Raw genomic sequence first — 14,624 nt, forward strand, 5'->3', positions numbered from 1 at the left:
CCTCCCTGACATGCAGGAGATACCAACTGTTGGCCAGGTTTCAGCTGTACAAGAAATGCAGACATGGATATAGTGAGAAAGATAGTTACTCACGGGGATAGGCTCTTAGCATTATTGAGTCACTGAAGTACAGCTCACATTAAAGCTATAGTGCGTAACTTTTTTACATGAATGAATGACGGTTACATTCAAGCCATCCCCTAATGAGTTGACACAAAATTGATTAAGCCTATCAGCTCGACAAAACTTTTTCTGTATTACTCAGTATGGCAGCGTTTACAAACTGCTGTCGTCCCCTGACACTGGCGCCGCGCAGGAGTTTAGAAAACTCCCAAGAAGCGCCCAAGAAATGTTTCAGTTGTTGATTCTACTGCTAAGAAAAAACCTGGACTTACAGCAGAAGGTATATAATCTATGCGCAATCACCTCAGACTTACCTCGATGCGCTGACACGTAATTACTGAGAATTACTCAAGGGGGCAACAGAAGTTACGCACTATAGCTTTAATCTTTAATTTGCATTTCTGCCTGGAACTCTTGCTTTTTCTGCTACACTGTTATAGAATGAAACTTTTATCTTTTGCTTTTGTGTCCCCTTTTGTTCCTGAATCTGGGTCTTGATACAGAAGCTGTTTGAGTCATTTTGAAATCAAAACATTCCTCTGAAATGTGTTTGTCGTGTGGATGTGAGGGGCTTGTGGTTTTACTCTGCCCTCTCGCCAACCCTCCCATTATGAATCCTACACACGAAACTGATTGGACCTGAAACCTGCATCATAAGTTACTTATTACGCTAGTTATTGAAGTGTTTTTGTGGCATTCAGCATTCCCACTTTAGTGTGTGTGTGTGTGTGTGTGTGTGTGTCAATAAAACCTCGTTATTTCTTGCATGTCGCCTAGCCAACAACCATTCCACAACCATGTGTGAAATCCTTAACGGCATGCGACGGAGGAATTTTCTCCTTTTTTCAAGTGGTGTCTTTAAAAAAAACTAAATTGGAATTCCCTTACCACCTCAGAGCGCTCACAAAATGAGGCGTGGTCTAGCTAATTGCTTTTGTTAAAAAACATTCCCAAAGCATGTACAACATTGGCGACCACCAGCATAGCCACATATAACATATAGCCTAACTACTGGCCCAAGCAGTAAAGAAAAGACACACCATTCCTCTGATGGGTGGTGGTTTGTTAAAGGGTGGTCTCCCCTGTGTGTCTAAGTAAGCGTCTATTAAATAAGCTTAGTGTGTGTGTTTAGTCCAAAGCTCAGGAGTTTGTGTGTATGAAGTATCTGTCTTTGTATCTGTCTGCCTGTGTTTGTGTGTATATGCAAGGTTAAGAGCGCACTAAGAACTCTGTAGAAGTAGCTAAACAGTGGAATAATCTGGCCTATATCAGATTACACTCTCAACCCAGTCTTCCCTACTTCTTTGCCGGACACAGAAGATATCGGTACATATGCAAACACCTAGAGCCGACCCCGAAAATCCCCCCCCCCCCCCCCCCAACCTCTTAATAGCGTTCCACAACACTGCGCTGTTTGGCCTTTGATATGAGAACAGGTTTCGGTGTGAACTGAAACGTGAGCCGTTCCAAACACGGCCCGATGGTTTGCGGTTAGAGAGGAATTCCAACGACTGTCAGGTCTAGAGTTCAGTTCCCACAGCTTTTCTAAATGTGAAAATTGCATGGTGTTGTAGCATGACAGGACAGGCACTTGACCTAGGAGTGCTTTGTTAAAGCCCCCCCCCCACACACACACACACACACACCCACGCAGGCAAAAACATAGTTTTTTTCAAGCCTTTGGTAAATTTGGAGAATTTTTTTCTATCTTGCTTTCATAACATGTATTATTTCATTCTAACAAAAGGTCCAAATGTATATTCATTCAGGTTTTTATTTGACTAAATTCTGTCAGTTTGCGTCTGCATACAGTATTTCTCCTATACAACAACCTTTAACGGCCATTATCTCAACATTTTTTCAATACTTTGAACCAAAAAAACTGAAATCTCAACTTTTAAAGCATTTGCATCAACTAAACTTTACACAGTCATTCTCAACTCTATTCTGAAGATTATTACAGAAAGATTTTGTTCATATTGTGAATTGTCAAAATGTACGATGCATTTTGTACTTAAAAACATGAGGAAAATGCATTTTTAAGACCTGTATATCTGTATTTTTTTATCTATAAAATGAAAAGGTAGTTTCCAAAATCTGTTCTGTAAAAACATTGGAAACTAATACTGTATGTTGTGAAAATGAAGTAAAACCTCCATTCTTTCCTTGTTCCTCAGTGAGTTCCCCGGTGGAGCTGTTGATCAGTCAGACTCTGTGTTGGGTTCATGACGACTTGGACCAGGTGGACTTCTCCAGCTACCTGCTCAAAGTCTGTGGCCAGGAGGAGGTGCTGCAGAAGTGAGTACACACACACACACACACACACACACACACACACACACACACACACACACACACACACACACACACACACACACACACACACACACACCCTAAGGCTTGTGTTGCTATCTAATACACACACACACACACACACACACACACACACACACAGAAATTAGCAAGTTTTACTCTAGTTTGCAGAAAATAAACATATCTCCAACAATGTTAAAATTTTAATAATTGGGACAAACATCTTATTTTTTTCCCAGGCTGACCGGGCAGTTTAGTTAATTGTGCATACAGTTTTAAATAGGTTTCATTTGTTTTCTTATGCCCTCTATCTTCCCCCTCTCTCTCTCTCTCTCTCTCTCTCTCTCTCTCTCTCTCTCTCTCTCTCTCTCTCTCTCTCTCTCTCTCTCTCTCTCTATCTTTGTCTCTATCACTCTTTTCTTGGCATTCTCTCAAAATCTTGTATAAAGAGCACTGGCTGATGTTTCTATATTTCGCTCCTTCGCCTTCCTCCACTATTTTAATTCTCCTCTCCCTCTAATCTGGGATACATGGGAATGGTTTATCCCATACCAGGACTTAAGGGCCCAGTACACCCATATGTTCAAAACTGCATAGGTTGTGATTATAACTGCCAATCAGATGCATTTTGTATTTGATTATATGATGCCCTTAAATTATTATGTTATCACCAAACTGTGGTAACCAGTAGGAGATCTTTTTCTTTTTTTCTTCTTTGCTACTTTGAGGAAATGTTCAAACCCCCCCCCCCCCACACACACACACAGAGAGCCATTGTATTACAATCTGTAAATCATGATTTATAATGTGTTGGCGTCTTCAGCGATTACATCATTGTTTCACCTGTAATCCTAGGCCTAGTTTTGTACTGTCTGCCAAATCCCAAATGAGGGTGATATTTATTTATCTGATCGTTTAGTGAGAGCCCCCAGCAACACCAGTGATAACTTGTCTAAACAGTAGCAACTTCATGCTTTGTGTTCGAGGCTTTTGGCTTTTTGTCCCTGCACACACTGGATCCTGATTTGCTGCGTTTAAAAGCCAACTTTACACAGAGTTGACTACGCAAGACATCTTAACATGAGCTATTTTGGGCATACAGTTTGTCTCCAAAGAATTACATGGGCTTACAATTTTTGTTTTGTTGTTTTTGGAGTTATTTTCACTGGAAGTTATTTGTGACATATCAGGTCTGGATGTTATCACTGCATTATACCACATATAAAACGCTTGTGATTGGTTGAATAACTACATTGCTTGAATGAGACTTTCCAGGCAATATGAGTGACATAAGTAGCAAACGAAATAATGCCAACACAATGTAAGCAGTGTTTTTTTCCCCAAATATAAACAACAAATATTTCTTAACGTTCCTTGATGTTTCCATAGTTTAAAAAGGATAATCCACCCCATCTTTAGCGATTTAAAAAAAAAAAATACACAATCCACTTTACTGAAGGAGTTATTAGACTTTGTGTCACTACTTGTTCCAGTGACTGACTGCACATTATTATCCTTTACAGAGAGTGTGATTTTCTTAACCTTGCCTCTCTGTTGCCCTGCGTTACAGTAAACACAGCCTGGGCAGCCATGAGTACGTCCAGAACTGTAGGAAGTGGGAGAACGAGATCAGATTACAGCTTCTCTCTCACTCCACCATGAGACGGGACTTGGCACGCACTGTAAGTCACCCAATCAAACTAACATATGACCTCATGTCTATTAACCCAAACTGTGACATACATATCATGCTAGAAGTCATTTATATATTTCGGTTCATTGCTTGAAACTGACAAAGACGTAAGTTAATGTTGACCGCTATTTTTTTCAGGCGGAAGACGACAACACTCGAATCAATATAGAGAAATACCTTGGCCAAGTGGAGCGGCCATTCAAGGAGAACGTCACAAGGTATGAGGGTCCCACACTGCTCACATGTGTCAGAACTAGGGCTGTCAAATGATTACAAATGTTCATCAGATTAATCACAGGGTAGCCGTGCTTCTATGTTTGGCCGCTCAGCTACTGATCCTGGGTCAGCCACAACGTTAGAGTGACTGTAGTGCAGAGCGAGTGTAATGCATGGGGCCGTTCATTTTTGACAGCCCTAGTCAGAACACATGGATATTGATCTCAAGATTTTGATTGACCTTTAGGAGAAGTGTACTGTTTCAAGTATTTCAGTGTTTGTCTAGTTGGATCTTTGGTCTGGCCTTGGAAGTGGTTACTTCCTTTGACCTAAATGTGCAGTTTGAGTTGAGTTAGCTGGATTTATGTGGAATAATCTTCTGAAGGTTGTCCTTTTTTAGTTATAGTATATCTGATTTAATGATTTCTACAATATTTCCTTATAGTCTCTTTCTGTGCTATCTCTAAATTCACAGTTTTTTTGTGATTTTCCACAACAATAAAACATTTACAGACCTAGTAGCAGTCTTTAGTTATTTTAGTAAACTAAAAGTTAACCGTCTATGTATTGTCCTGATCTGATATTAAGTGGACAACAGTTTTAAGTCATCATTGTTAATCATTCCTCACTTATCTCTCTTTGTATTGTGTGTCTTTTTGCAGACAAGGCCTTGCTGACTATTTAGAAGGCTATCACAATCAAGTCAACATCTGCCTACAGAATGAGGTACATGCTTTTATGCTTTCCCTTTGCAGGTCCGGAAAGTATTTTGATGATTTCCAGGTTTGGAAAACATAAAACAATCTATTGTTCTGCCAGTGAACTCTTTGCCTGCCCCTCAGTGAGTTTTGTATTTACTGTTATAGGCTCATGACATCATTGATTTACATGTGTAGTAGTCCAGCTATTAATGTGTCCAAAGAATCTGCACAGCACTGCATAAGTGCATAAGAAAGGATATTTTAAAGTGGAGTTTTGCATAGCCGCCCCCATATAGAGACTCATTTAGAGACTTACAATAAGTTATCTTAACAAAATATAATTATTTGGCTCCAATGTAGACAGTTTTCCTATTAAAGCTAAAGTTTGAGTCAGCCTCAAAACAAAAAAAAATCTCCTGTTTACAGTTGCCTTTAAAAAAAAAATGTCTAGCTTTTTCATTTTGACAATGATACTATAAAAGACTTAGACGAATATACATGTTACTAGACTAGGACATTCCTGGAGAGCATGCTTTCTAGAAATGGCCCATCTGGTTTCAACCAGTGTAGGTTATGGTGGAGTAATGTAATTGAAGACAGACTGCCCCGGTACGCCCTCGACTAAAGCTAAATTACAAAATGGCATCGAGATCTATTTGACCGAGCCATAACAAAGTCATAGCATGGAAAGTAATTCATGTGCTATTTGAATGCAAAAGTGTGTTTAGACACGCACTGTCGACTGGGTTGATTCTTTGATTGATTGATTTTTTAAACAGTTGTTCATTGTTTTCTGTGACATGGTAAACAACCTGACAATAGCTCTCATGGCTTGTTGTTCATATAACTTAATGTGACAAACCCTTTGTTTAAACGTAATTGACCTGAGTAATTATACAACTAGGGCCAGCAAAAACAATACTCTGGAATAACTACAACACGTACAATATGATTGATGTCTATAATAACTTCTCAGTTTGTCAAACAGACTGTTATTTGCTCAACATAGTAAAGAAGACAACAATTTAAAAATTAAAAATATTTTGCCTCTCCATAGGGGGATGCAAAATCTGCTGCAACATTTTGAAAAAGGGAGCTTTTTTATGGTTAAAGAAAATTAACTTTGAATGTCAGATATATCATGACAAGACACCCTCTCAAGTTACCACACTTCAGAGGGGGTCAGAGCGCAGGGTAAGCCATAGCACAGAGCCCCTGGAGCAGTATTGGGGTTAGGTGCCTTGCTCAAGGACACAATAGTAGAGATGGTGGGCCCCGTAGATGTAATACCTGCCACCACTAGTTTTACTACTGACACCCTCCTGTCCGGTGCTGGGGATCGAACCAGCGACCTCATGGTTACTGGTCTGCCCCTCTTACTCTTGGCCATCCTACCACCAAACTGAAATACAGTTTAGAAGGGAATCTGTTTGATGAATTGTTGATGGTAAATCCCTGTATGTGTTGCTCTCATGTTACACAAAGGTGTTTACTGTTTAAACACCAGCTGGACAGATGAGCACACATCAGAGGATATGAGTATGTGGAGATTGATGCCATTGTAACACACACATGCTGTATAAACCTACCAACCTGTATCTCTGTATTCAGAGCACCCAGTATAAGACAGTGGACCGGTTGGTGCAGACTATGAAGAACCTCTGCTGTGCTCTGGATGAGGTGGAGACACAAGCCATCGCAGAAGCCGTCAAGAGGCTGCGGCACTCCATCAACTTACCCAGGACGCGCTCGCCTAAGGTGGGTTACTGACACCTACTGTATGCACACATTCTCAGACATTCATACCATAGATCTGCTGTTTAGCTGTAAGGATGGCTTTCTGAAACCAACATCTTTTGCTTTGTAGATGGGGTCAACAGCATCATCAAATGGTAAGTTCTCTACATACACACTATCACACTCCACCTCCACTTTTGTATATACTTATAAACTCTTTTTTTCCAGAGTTGTTGTTTAAAAGTGTTCCGAGGAACTTTCAGTTTGTGTTAATTCTTGCACCCCCTTTGGACAAAAGGGGTAGTGTTTTTATTACGCCAGCTGTAGTTCCAATCCTGGGTGAGCGTACCCATGACAAAGCCCTTAACAAAAACCATATTAAAATAGCATTCTTTGCACTGATGTTCTCCTCTGCTGTTACATGTAATTTATGATCATCAGAGAAAAAAAATTAGACTTTTTCAGAAATATTTCAAAGTTCCTCTTAGCACCTTTAAAAAAAACAATGAAAACAAGCGGAGAAAAAACAATTCCTATTCCTCCCTTACCTTCCCCCATCCAGGCCACAGTAGCCCGGTGGAGGAGAGCATGGCGTCACTAACCCAGGCTGTGTACGACCTGGCCAAGCTCTACCTGCGCTCCTTCAGCTCTCCCTCCGCCCTGTTCAGCTCACCTGCGTTGCCCCCGGCAGCAGCAGCAGCAGAGGGGGAAGTTGCCTCGGCGAGCAGCAGCAAAGAAGCTTCCGGCACCACGGACCATCTTCAGTTCACTCTGTTCGCTCTGCACGGCATCCCAGCCAACTGGGTCAGCAGGTACACAGCCACTCAAGAGTTTACAAACCAAACATGGAATTGTCTTCATTTTTTCCCCAATGATTCATGATACATTGCTTGTGGTAAGAGCGCCCGCCCATAGAGGCTCAGTCCTCAGAAGCAGCAGACCACGGGTTAGAATCCGGCCCGTGGTCGTTCTCTGCATGTCATTCCCCTCTCTGTCATGCCCCATTTCCTCTCTGTCCCTCCAAACTGTCTAATAAAAAGCATAATAAAGCCCAAAAAATATCTTAAAGGAATACATATTATGAGTTTATAATCAATCTTTTGTAAGTGTGCATGAATGAATCACCATACCAGACTAAGATGCAATAATATAGCTTGTGAATATAAATGAGATTAACATAAATAAATGATCAGACTTTAAGTCGACTTGACCATTAAGATTCGACTATAAATTCTAAGTCAGGGACACCCACTCCATCATTAACGGCAGGATAATTATCGTACTCATGCATTTGTTCTTGCATAATCACCCATGTGTTCAGTATTATTAATACCTCCCACGTTTCACTTAATTATACTCCTGCATGGTGTCGAAGATGAAAGCACAAAGCACAGGAAGGCAACTCAGAATTATAATCACTCTATTTTCTGGGTGCATACAATGAGTGCGTGTGTGTGTGTGTGTGTGTGTGTGTGTGTGTGTGTGTGTGTGTGTGTGTGTGTGTTTCTTGTTTTCTCCTACTAAACAAACGACTCCTGTGTTGCTCCCTGCGTCTTATTTTTCCATGCCAGTGTCCAGTTTCACCCTTTATCTCCTGTGTGTGTCTGGAACAGAGCTGAGCCAGAGTTTCCATTTGCAGCTCTGTCTGTCACGCACCAGTGACCAGGATCAGTCTACAAATCTGTAACGAAAAAACAACCAAGAAACTCTTATAGTTGGCAAAGATGGAAAGATCAAAGACTTTCTTTTTTGAAATTCCCCAGGTTGAATATGGGAAGATAGAGAATTAACTCGGAGCCAGCATTTCATTTATTGTAATCACTGAAGTATAGTCCTCAGCTATAAGTTTATAAGGCCTTTGTTGTTGTTTTTCTGCAGTCATACAATTAGTATGTCCATCATTTGTGAATGCCCAGAAAGACCAAATCTCGTAAAGCGATCAAAATCGGATTAAAAATGTAGCATTTGCAACAAAAAATATATATATTGTATATAAAGAAACTGTCACCCTGGCTGTAAGATGGGGGACAGTTAGAAAAAGCCGCTGCCGTCTCATTTCCTTCCATGGTTATTTTCATGGTTAGTGAGGCCTTGGTAGAGACAGGGAACTGCTTAATAACAGGTCTATTTACTCCAGCGCTGCCTCCTCCTCCAGCAGCAGCAGCTATTTTAAGCCAGCAGCACCAAACATTGCTGCAGTGACAGCCATTCCAGAGACACCTCCGAAAATATTTAGCTCCTCTCGATCCCAAGGCTAGATGGATTACAGAGAGTACAGTATTTCCCAGGCCCAGACGCACATAGCTAGGTGTATATGTTGTATTGTTGTGTTACAATAAAGCACCCTTACAGTATTGAGGTCTGAGTTGTGGGCGTTGTTGTGGATACGGTGTCTCAATCCATCTGGAGCCTCGGTATATGCCACAGCATTGCGAGCATATTGAGAGACACCATGACATGACGGAGCTGCCAGCACAGATGGCACCGAGCGGGGGATCCAGCCTGTCGTATATAGTGACAATGTGTAACTGATGAGCTTGAATTCTAGCGCTACAATCACATGCATATCTCTCTCTCTCTCTTATAGACACACACAGGGGTTATTCTTTGAAGTTTTGAATTTGCAAAGCAATATAAACCCCTCCTGTCTATTCAACAAAATATTATTGTCGCTCTAATACGGATTATTGTATTATTATAATGCTGCATGTATACATGCAAACAGTTATTTTACAGTTAAGTCTTAAAGGCCCTTGGTAGCCATGGTCCACGCAAGTGTTTTCACTTGCACTGAGCAAATAATAATAATAATTGAAGGCCAATCTAAATTTTTCTTGAATAGAATAATTTTCGGTACATTTATCAATACAAATGCATTTAACCAGCAACACTATGTCCAAAAATAGCCATCCTACAGTAAGCGTTGTTGTCTTTTTTCAGTTCATATGGTTTCATCAAATCTACCTGTTGATCAGCCAGAGTGCTTACACAGACACACAGGAGCAATAATTAATGGCAATGGTGTTGTTGTTTGTTTTTGTTGCAGTTATGAGAAGTACTTCCTGATTTGCTCCCTCACCCACAACGGCAAGAACCTGTTCAAACCGATCCAGTCCAAGAGAGTGGGAACATACAAGAGCTTCTTCTACCACATCAAGTGGGACGAACTGTGAGTGGCAGCTTTCCAACTCTCCTTTACTTTTATTTAAAGCTATAGTGCGTACCTTCTGATGAGGAATTCTGAGTAATTACAACAACACTGTCGTCGGCGCATCCACTTTAGGTTAAGCCTTCAGTGATCCGGCATGGAACTAATACCTTCTGCTATACGTCCAGGTATTTTTAAAGCAGTGGAATCAACAACTGAAACATTTCTTGGGCGCTTCTTGTGATTTTTTTCTGTGCTCTGGTTTGTAAACGCTGCCATGCTGAGAAATACAGAGAGAGTTTTGTGGAGCTGGTAGGCTTAATCAACTTTTGTGTCAACTCGTTTGGCGATTGGCTTCAATGTAACCAACATTAATTTAAATGGAAAAAGTTACGCACTATAGCTTTAATTTCATTCCATTATCCATCCATCGCTGCTAACATTGTCCCATGTCCCTCTCTCCCAGGATAAACTTCCCCATAGCAGTGGCGGTTCTGCCCCTGGAGTCCATCCTCAGCCTGACTCTGTTCGGGGTTCTGAACCAGAACGCCAGCGGGTCCCCGGACTCCAACAAACAGAGGAAAGCTCCGGAGCTGCTCGGCAAAGTGTCCATGCCGCTCTTTGACTTCAGACGGTGAGGGGACAGGAAGGGGCTGCATGTGTTGTTAGCATGACATTCTAGTGGATGTCTCTTGGTTTATTACATAATTTTTTCGAATATCACTCTCGCACATTGCCACAGTTTAAGGCGAGACACTGCAGGTGAATAGGGTAAACACTTTTCCATATAGATATTATCACACAACTTTGCCATTTGATTACTTAAATTAAACTTATTGTGCAGGGTGCTGGCCAGAGGCAGCAGGTTGTTGTGTCTGTGGACGTCGCCCCAGGGAGCTGCTGTAGCCGCCGGCTCTGTAGGAAGCCGCAAGAGGGTTCCCACTGAGAGGATAATACTGCAGGTGGGTGGTGGTGCTGCTGCTAGCTGCATTAGCATATGAAGTGGTTTCACTTTTGTCCAAAGGGGGCAAAAATGAACACAAACTGAAAATTCCTCGGAGCACCTCCCCAGGTCCTAAATTGAATTTCCTGTTATCTGTGTGACTGTCAGGTGGACTTTCCCAGCCCACCGTTGGAGGTTCTGTACGTAGGACCGAATGAATCGCCCAGCCCCGAGCCCCACACTCTGGAGGAGCTGGACCCAGACCTGAGACGCAAACTGGAGAAAATCTGCAGCAGAGCTTCCAACTTTGGGTACGAGATCTCCGCGCACGCACGCACGCACACACACACACACACACACACACGCACTCTCACACACACACACACACACACACACACACACACACACACACACACACACACACACACACACACTCTCTCACTCTCACTCACACACACAGAGTTATCAGCGCATAAAAGGAGAGAGTAGAAGTGTTTCTGACCATTAATGTGTCAGACTTTTCTGTTGTTTACGTCCCTTAAGAGTTTCAAAAGGGAACTTCGGTGTGCAGGAAGGATTTCAAATCAAATGTGCTGACATCAGTTAAGGCCACTAGTAGAGGTGGTCTTAATGTTGTTCTGCTTGATGCACTAAACAGATGTGCTTTTTGAACACAAGAGGCCTAAAGCAATGGCGCTATATTGTAATAACTTCTAAAATTGTTATGCAATGGATAAGAAATGCAACTAAACTTGATATTGATTAATTTCTTTGCAGTGGACAGCTGTGTGGAAAATAAGTGTGAGCCTGTGTTTCCAAGACAACAACGATTAAGTTTATATGAGAGCGTACGTCATTACTGATATTATAACAATGCAAGATTCAGTGCAATTTAATGAAACCAGAGTATATTTTCAGATTTTTACTAAATTAAAATGTGACCCCAGGTTTATGAAAACCATACACGGTATGTGCTTCCAAATGATAATTGTAGCCCATTGAATGCTGCTTGTATTACAGTCAGTATTAGAGTTTAGGAAACACACACAGGAACAGTATTTCTCCCCTTCAGCGGACAGCTTGTTGGCAGTGCCTCAGACCACCCAAAATCCGTTGGAATTACAAGATTTAGGAAGAGATTTTAAAAGATGCCATTGACTTTGCCAGCCACAGTTTAACCCTATAAACGCCAGTATGTATTCTGCTCCAGTGCGTGTGTTCTCTCCCAGCTGCTCCGGGCTGCTGCTAAATGCTCTCTTATGCCAAATCTCCTCCACGCTGCCAACGTCCATGACACTCAGCGGGCGCTTTAGCACAGAGCGCTCTCTTCACTGGGGCTTTCACCGCCTGCTTTCTGTCCTGCCCCATTCAGGCATCCAGTCTTTGTGGGCACGAGGCTTAGGGAGCTGCAGTTTGATTTATCTGTTGTGTGTTGTTTCAGTGTGTGTGATATTTTAATAATCCTTGAAGGAGAATTTTTAGTTTTTATGACTACAGTAGAACAATAACATTGGCACATTCAGAAAGGCAAATGCTAGCTGACAGATATAATGGTGTTCTAATTATTTCATTATTTTATACAAGGAATCTTGTTTGATGACATGGTTGTATGTTTGTACCTTTATTACAGGGAGAGTTTATCTGAAAATGTCCGGGCTCTTCTATTTTCACCGGCTTTACATTTACAATTAAATTTTTCTTTCTTAAATGTGATGGGATTTCAGATCTTGAGGAACTGTAAATAATGTATTGCTCATCAGATATTCTGAGAGAACCTGCATTGCATTGCATTGGCTACATATGATGGATACATCAGATATAAAAGATGTAGAGCCAAAAGTGTGCTCTGCATTTGGCAAAATAGTTTAATCGAATTAATATTATTATTATTTTTTTTTAATCTTTTCCCCCTCTGTCTTCCCTCCGTCTCCAGTCTGAAGCGGGCCGACCACCAGCTCCTGTGGGACCACCGGCTGCAGTGTCGGGCGTCCCACCCCAGCAGCCTGCCCAAGGTGCTGGCCAGTGTGCCCAGCTGGGACTGGGCCAGCATGGCTCACATCCACAACCTGCTGCATCACTGGCCCCCGCTGCCCCCTGTCACCGCGCTGGAGATGCTCGAGTCAAAGTATGCACTGTACACACACACACACACACACACACACTCACACACACACACACCCTAAGGCTAGTGTTGCTATATCTAATACACACAAACAGAAAATAGATAGTTTTACTCTAGTTGGTAGAAACATTTTAAAATGTTAGTTATTGGGACAAACAGCTTATTTTTTTCCCAGGCTGAGCGGGCAGTTTAGTTAATTGTGCATACAGTTTTAAATAGGTTTCATTTGTTTTCTTATGCCCTCTGTCTTCCCCCTCTCTCTCTCTATCTTTGTCTCTATCACTCTTTTCTTGGCATTCTCTCAAAATCTTGTATAAAGAGCACTGGCTGATGTGTCTAGTATATTTCGCTCTTTTGCCTTCCTCCACTATTTTAATTCTCCTCTCCCTCTAATCTGGGATACATGGGAATGGTGTGGTCCGTGGTAACGAAGGTCCATAAGAAATCTGTGGTGATTGAAATAGAATGAACCTTGAAAAATATACTCAAAGTTGTGTCTGAGAATATTCAAACCTCAACTCTTTTAACTGTAAATTAATTGTGTGTGTGTGTGTGTGTGTGTGTGTGTGTGTGTGTGTGTGTGTGTGTGTGTGTGTGTGTGTGTGTGTGTGTGTGTGTGTGTGTGTGTGTGTGTGTGTGTGTGTGTGTGTGTGTGTGTGTGTGTGTGTGTGTGTGTGTGTGTGTGTGTGTGTGTGTGTGTGTGTGTGTGTGTGTGTGTGTGTGTGTGTGTGTGTAGATTTGCAGACACTGAAGTGAGAACTGTGGCTGTTAGTTGGATCGAGAAGAGCAGTGACGATGAGCTGACTGACTACCTGCCACAGCTTGTACAGGTACAAAGATGCACTTTGAAAATATTTAGTAGGGTCACTAAAACTCACTCTCACATGTTTATAAAGCCAGCCCTCATTCATTTATTCCTCAACTTTTTCTGATATTTTCACTTCACTCACAACCCCTCCATCTATCATTCTAAATCACTTGTTCTCTTGCGTCTGTTTCCAGGCGTTAAAGTTTGAGTGTCACCTGAAGAATGCTCTGGTCATGTTCCTGCTGTCCCGAGCACAAGGCAACATCAACATCGCCCACTACCTCTACTGGTGAGCTCAGGAACCAGCTGTCACTTTGCCTTGTTTGAGTGGATTGTATAAGATAAATCGTCATATAGCATATTGATAAAACAAGTATAAAATAGAGTAATTTTATTTATTATTTATTTTTTATTTCTCATGGTTTTTGCGTGTGTTGTGAGATTGTGCCACACTTTTCTTACATGTCGTGAAGCATTTATTGTGTTTATTGAGTGTGTTGTGATGTGTGTCTTCAGGCTGCTGAAGGATGCGGTGCAGGACCCTGCGTGGGGCCAGCGCTATGAGCGAGTGCTGGGAGCCCTGCTGTGTCTGTGTGGAGCCAAACTGAGGGCCGAGCTGGAGAAACAGACTCACCTCGTCACACTGCTAGGAGCCGTGGCCGAGAGGGTCAGACAGGCCAGCGGGTCTACACGACAGGTGTGTGTGTGTGTGTGTGCGGTTGACATTGGACTGTAATATTTTACAAAAAAAAATGTTTTAATACAAGATTTTTTAACTTTACATTTTGTGTTTGTGTTCTAACATCACATGAAGCTGTTA

General features: G+C 41.8%; 1 protein-coding gene across 1 annotated transcript in view; it reads left to right on the plus strand.

Annotated features, from left to right (window-relative positions):
• Nucleotides 1–14,624, plus strand: part of pik3c2a (phosphatidylinositol-4-phosphate 3-kinase, catalytic subunit type 2 alpha) — a 51,578-nt gene that overhangs the window by 25,508 nt on the left and 11,446 nt on the right. The window contains exons 5-19 of the mRNA XM_080028336.1: nt 2,301–2,421; nt 4,007–4,118; nt 4,268–4,347; nt 5,008–5,071; nt 6,658–6,804; nt 6,914–6,938; nt 7,346–7,595; nt 9,830–9,952; nt 10,398–10,565; nt 10,776–10,893; nt 11,043–11,185; nt 12,808–12,999; nt 13,733–13,826; nt 13,999–14,093; nt 14,321–14,501. Coding sequence (XP_079884462.1) covers nt 2,301–2,421; nt 4,007–4,118; nt 4,268–4,347; nt 5,008–5,071; nt 6,658–6,804; nt 6,914–6,938; nt 7,346–7,595; nt 9,830–9,952; nt 10,398–10,565; nt 10,776–10,893; nt 11,043–11,185; nt 12,808–12,999; nt 13,733–13,826; nt 13,999–14,093; nt 14,321–14,501 — 1,913 coding nt within the window. The remainder of the gene's footprint in view (nt 1–2,300; nt 2,422–4,006; nt 4,119–4,267; nt 4,348–5,007; nt 5,072–6,657; nt 6,805–6,913; nt 6,939–7,345; nt 7,596–9,829; nt 9,953–10,397; nt 10,566–10,775; nt 10,894–11,042; nt 11,186–12,807; nt 13,000–13,732; nt 13,827–13,998; nt 14,094–14,320; nt 14,502–14,624) is intronic.

The sequence above is a fragment of the Ammodytes marinus genome (genome assembly GCF_949987685.1).
Source record: "Ammodytes marinus genome assembly, chromosome: 5".
Taxonomy (NCBI): domain Eukaryota; kingdom Metazoa; phylum Chordata; class Actinopteri; order Uranoscopiformes; family Ammodytidae; genus Ammodytes; species Ammodytes marinus.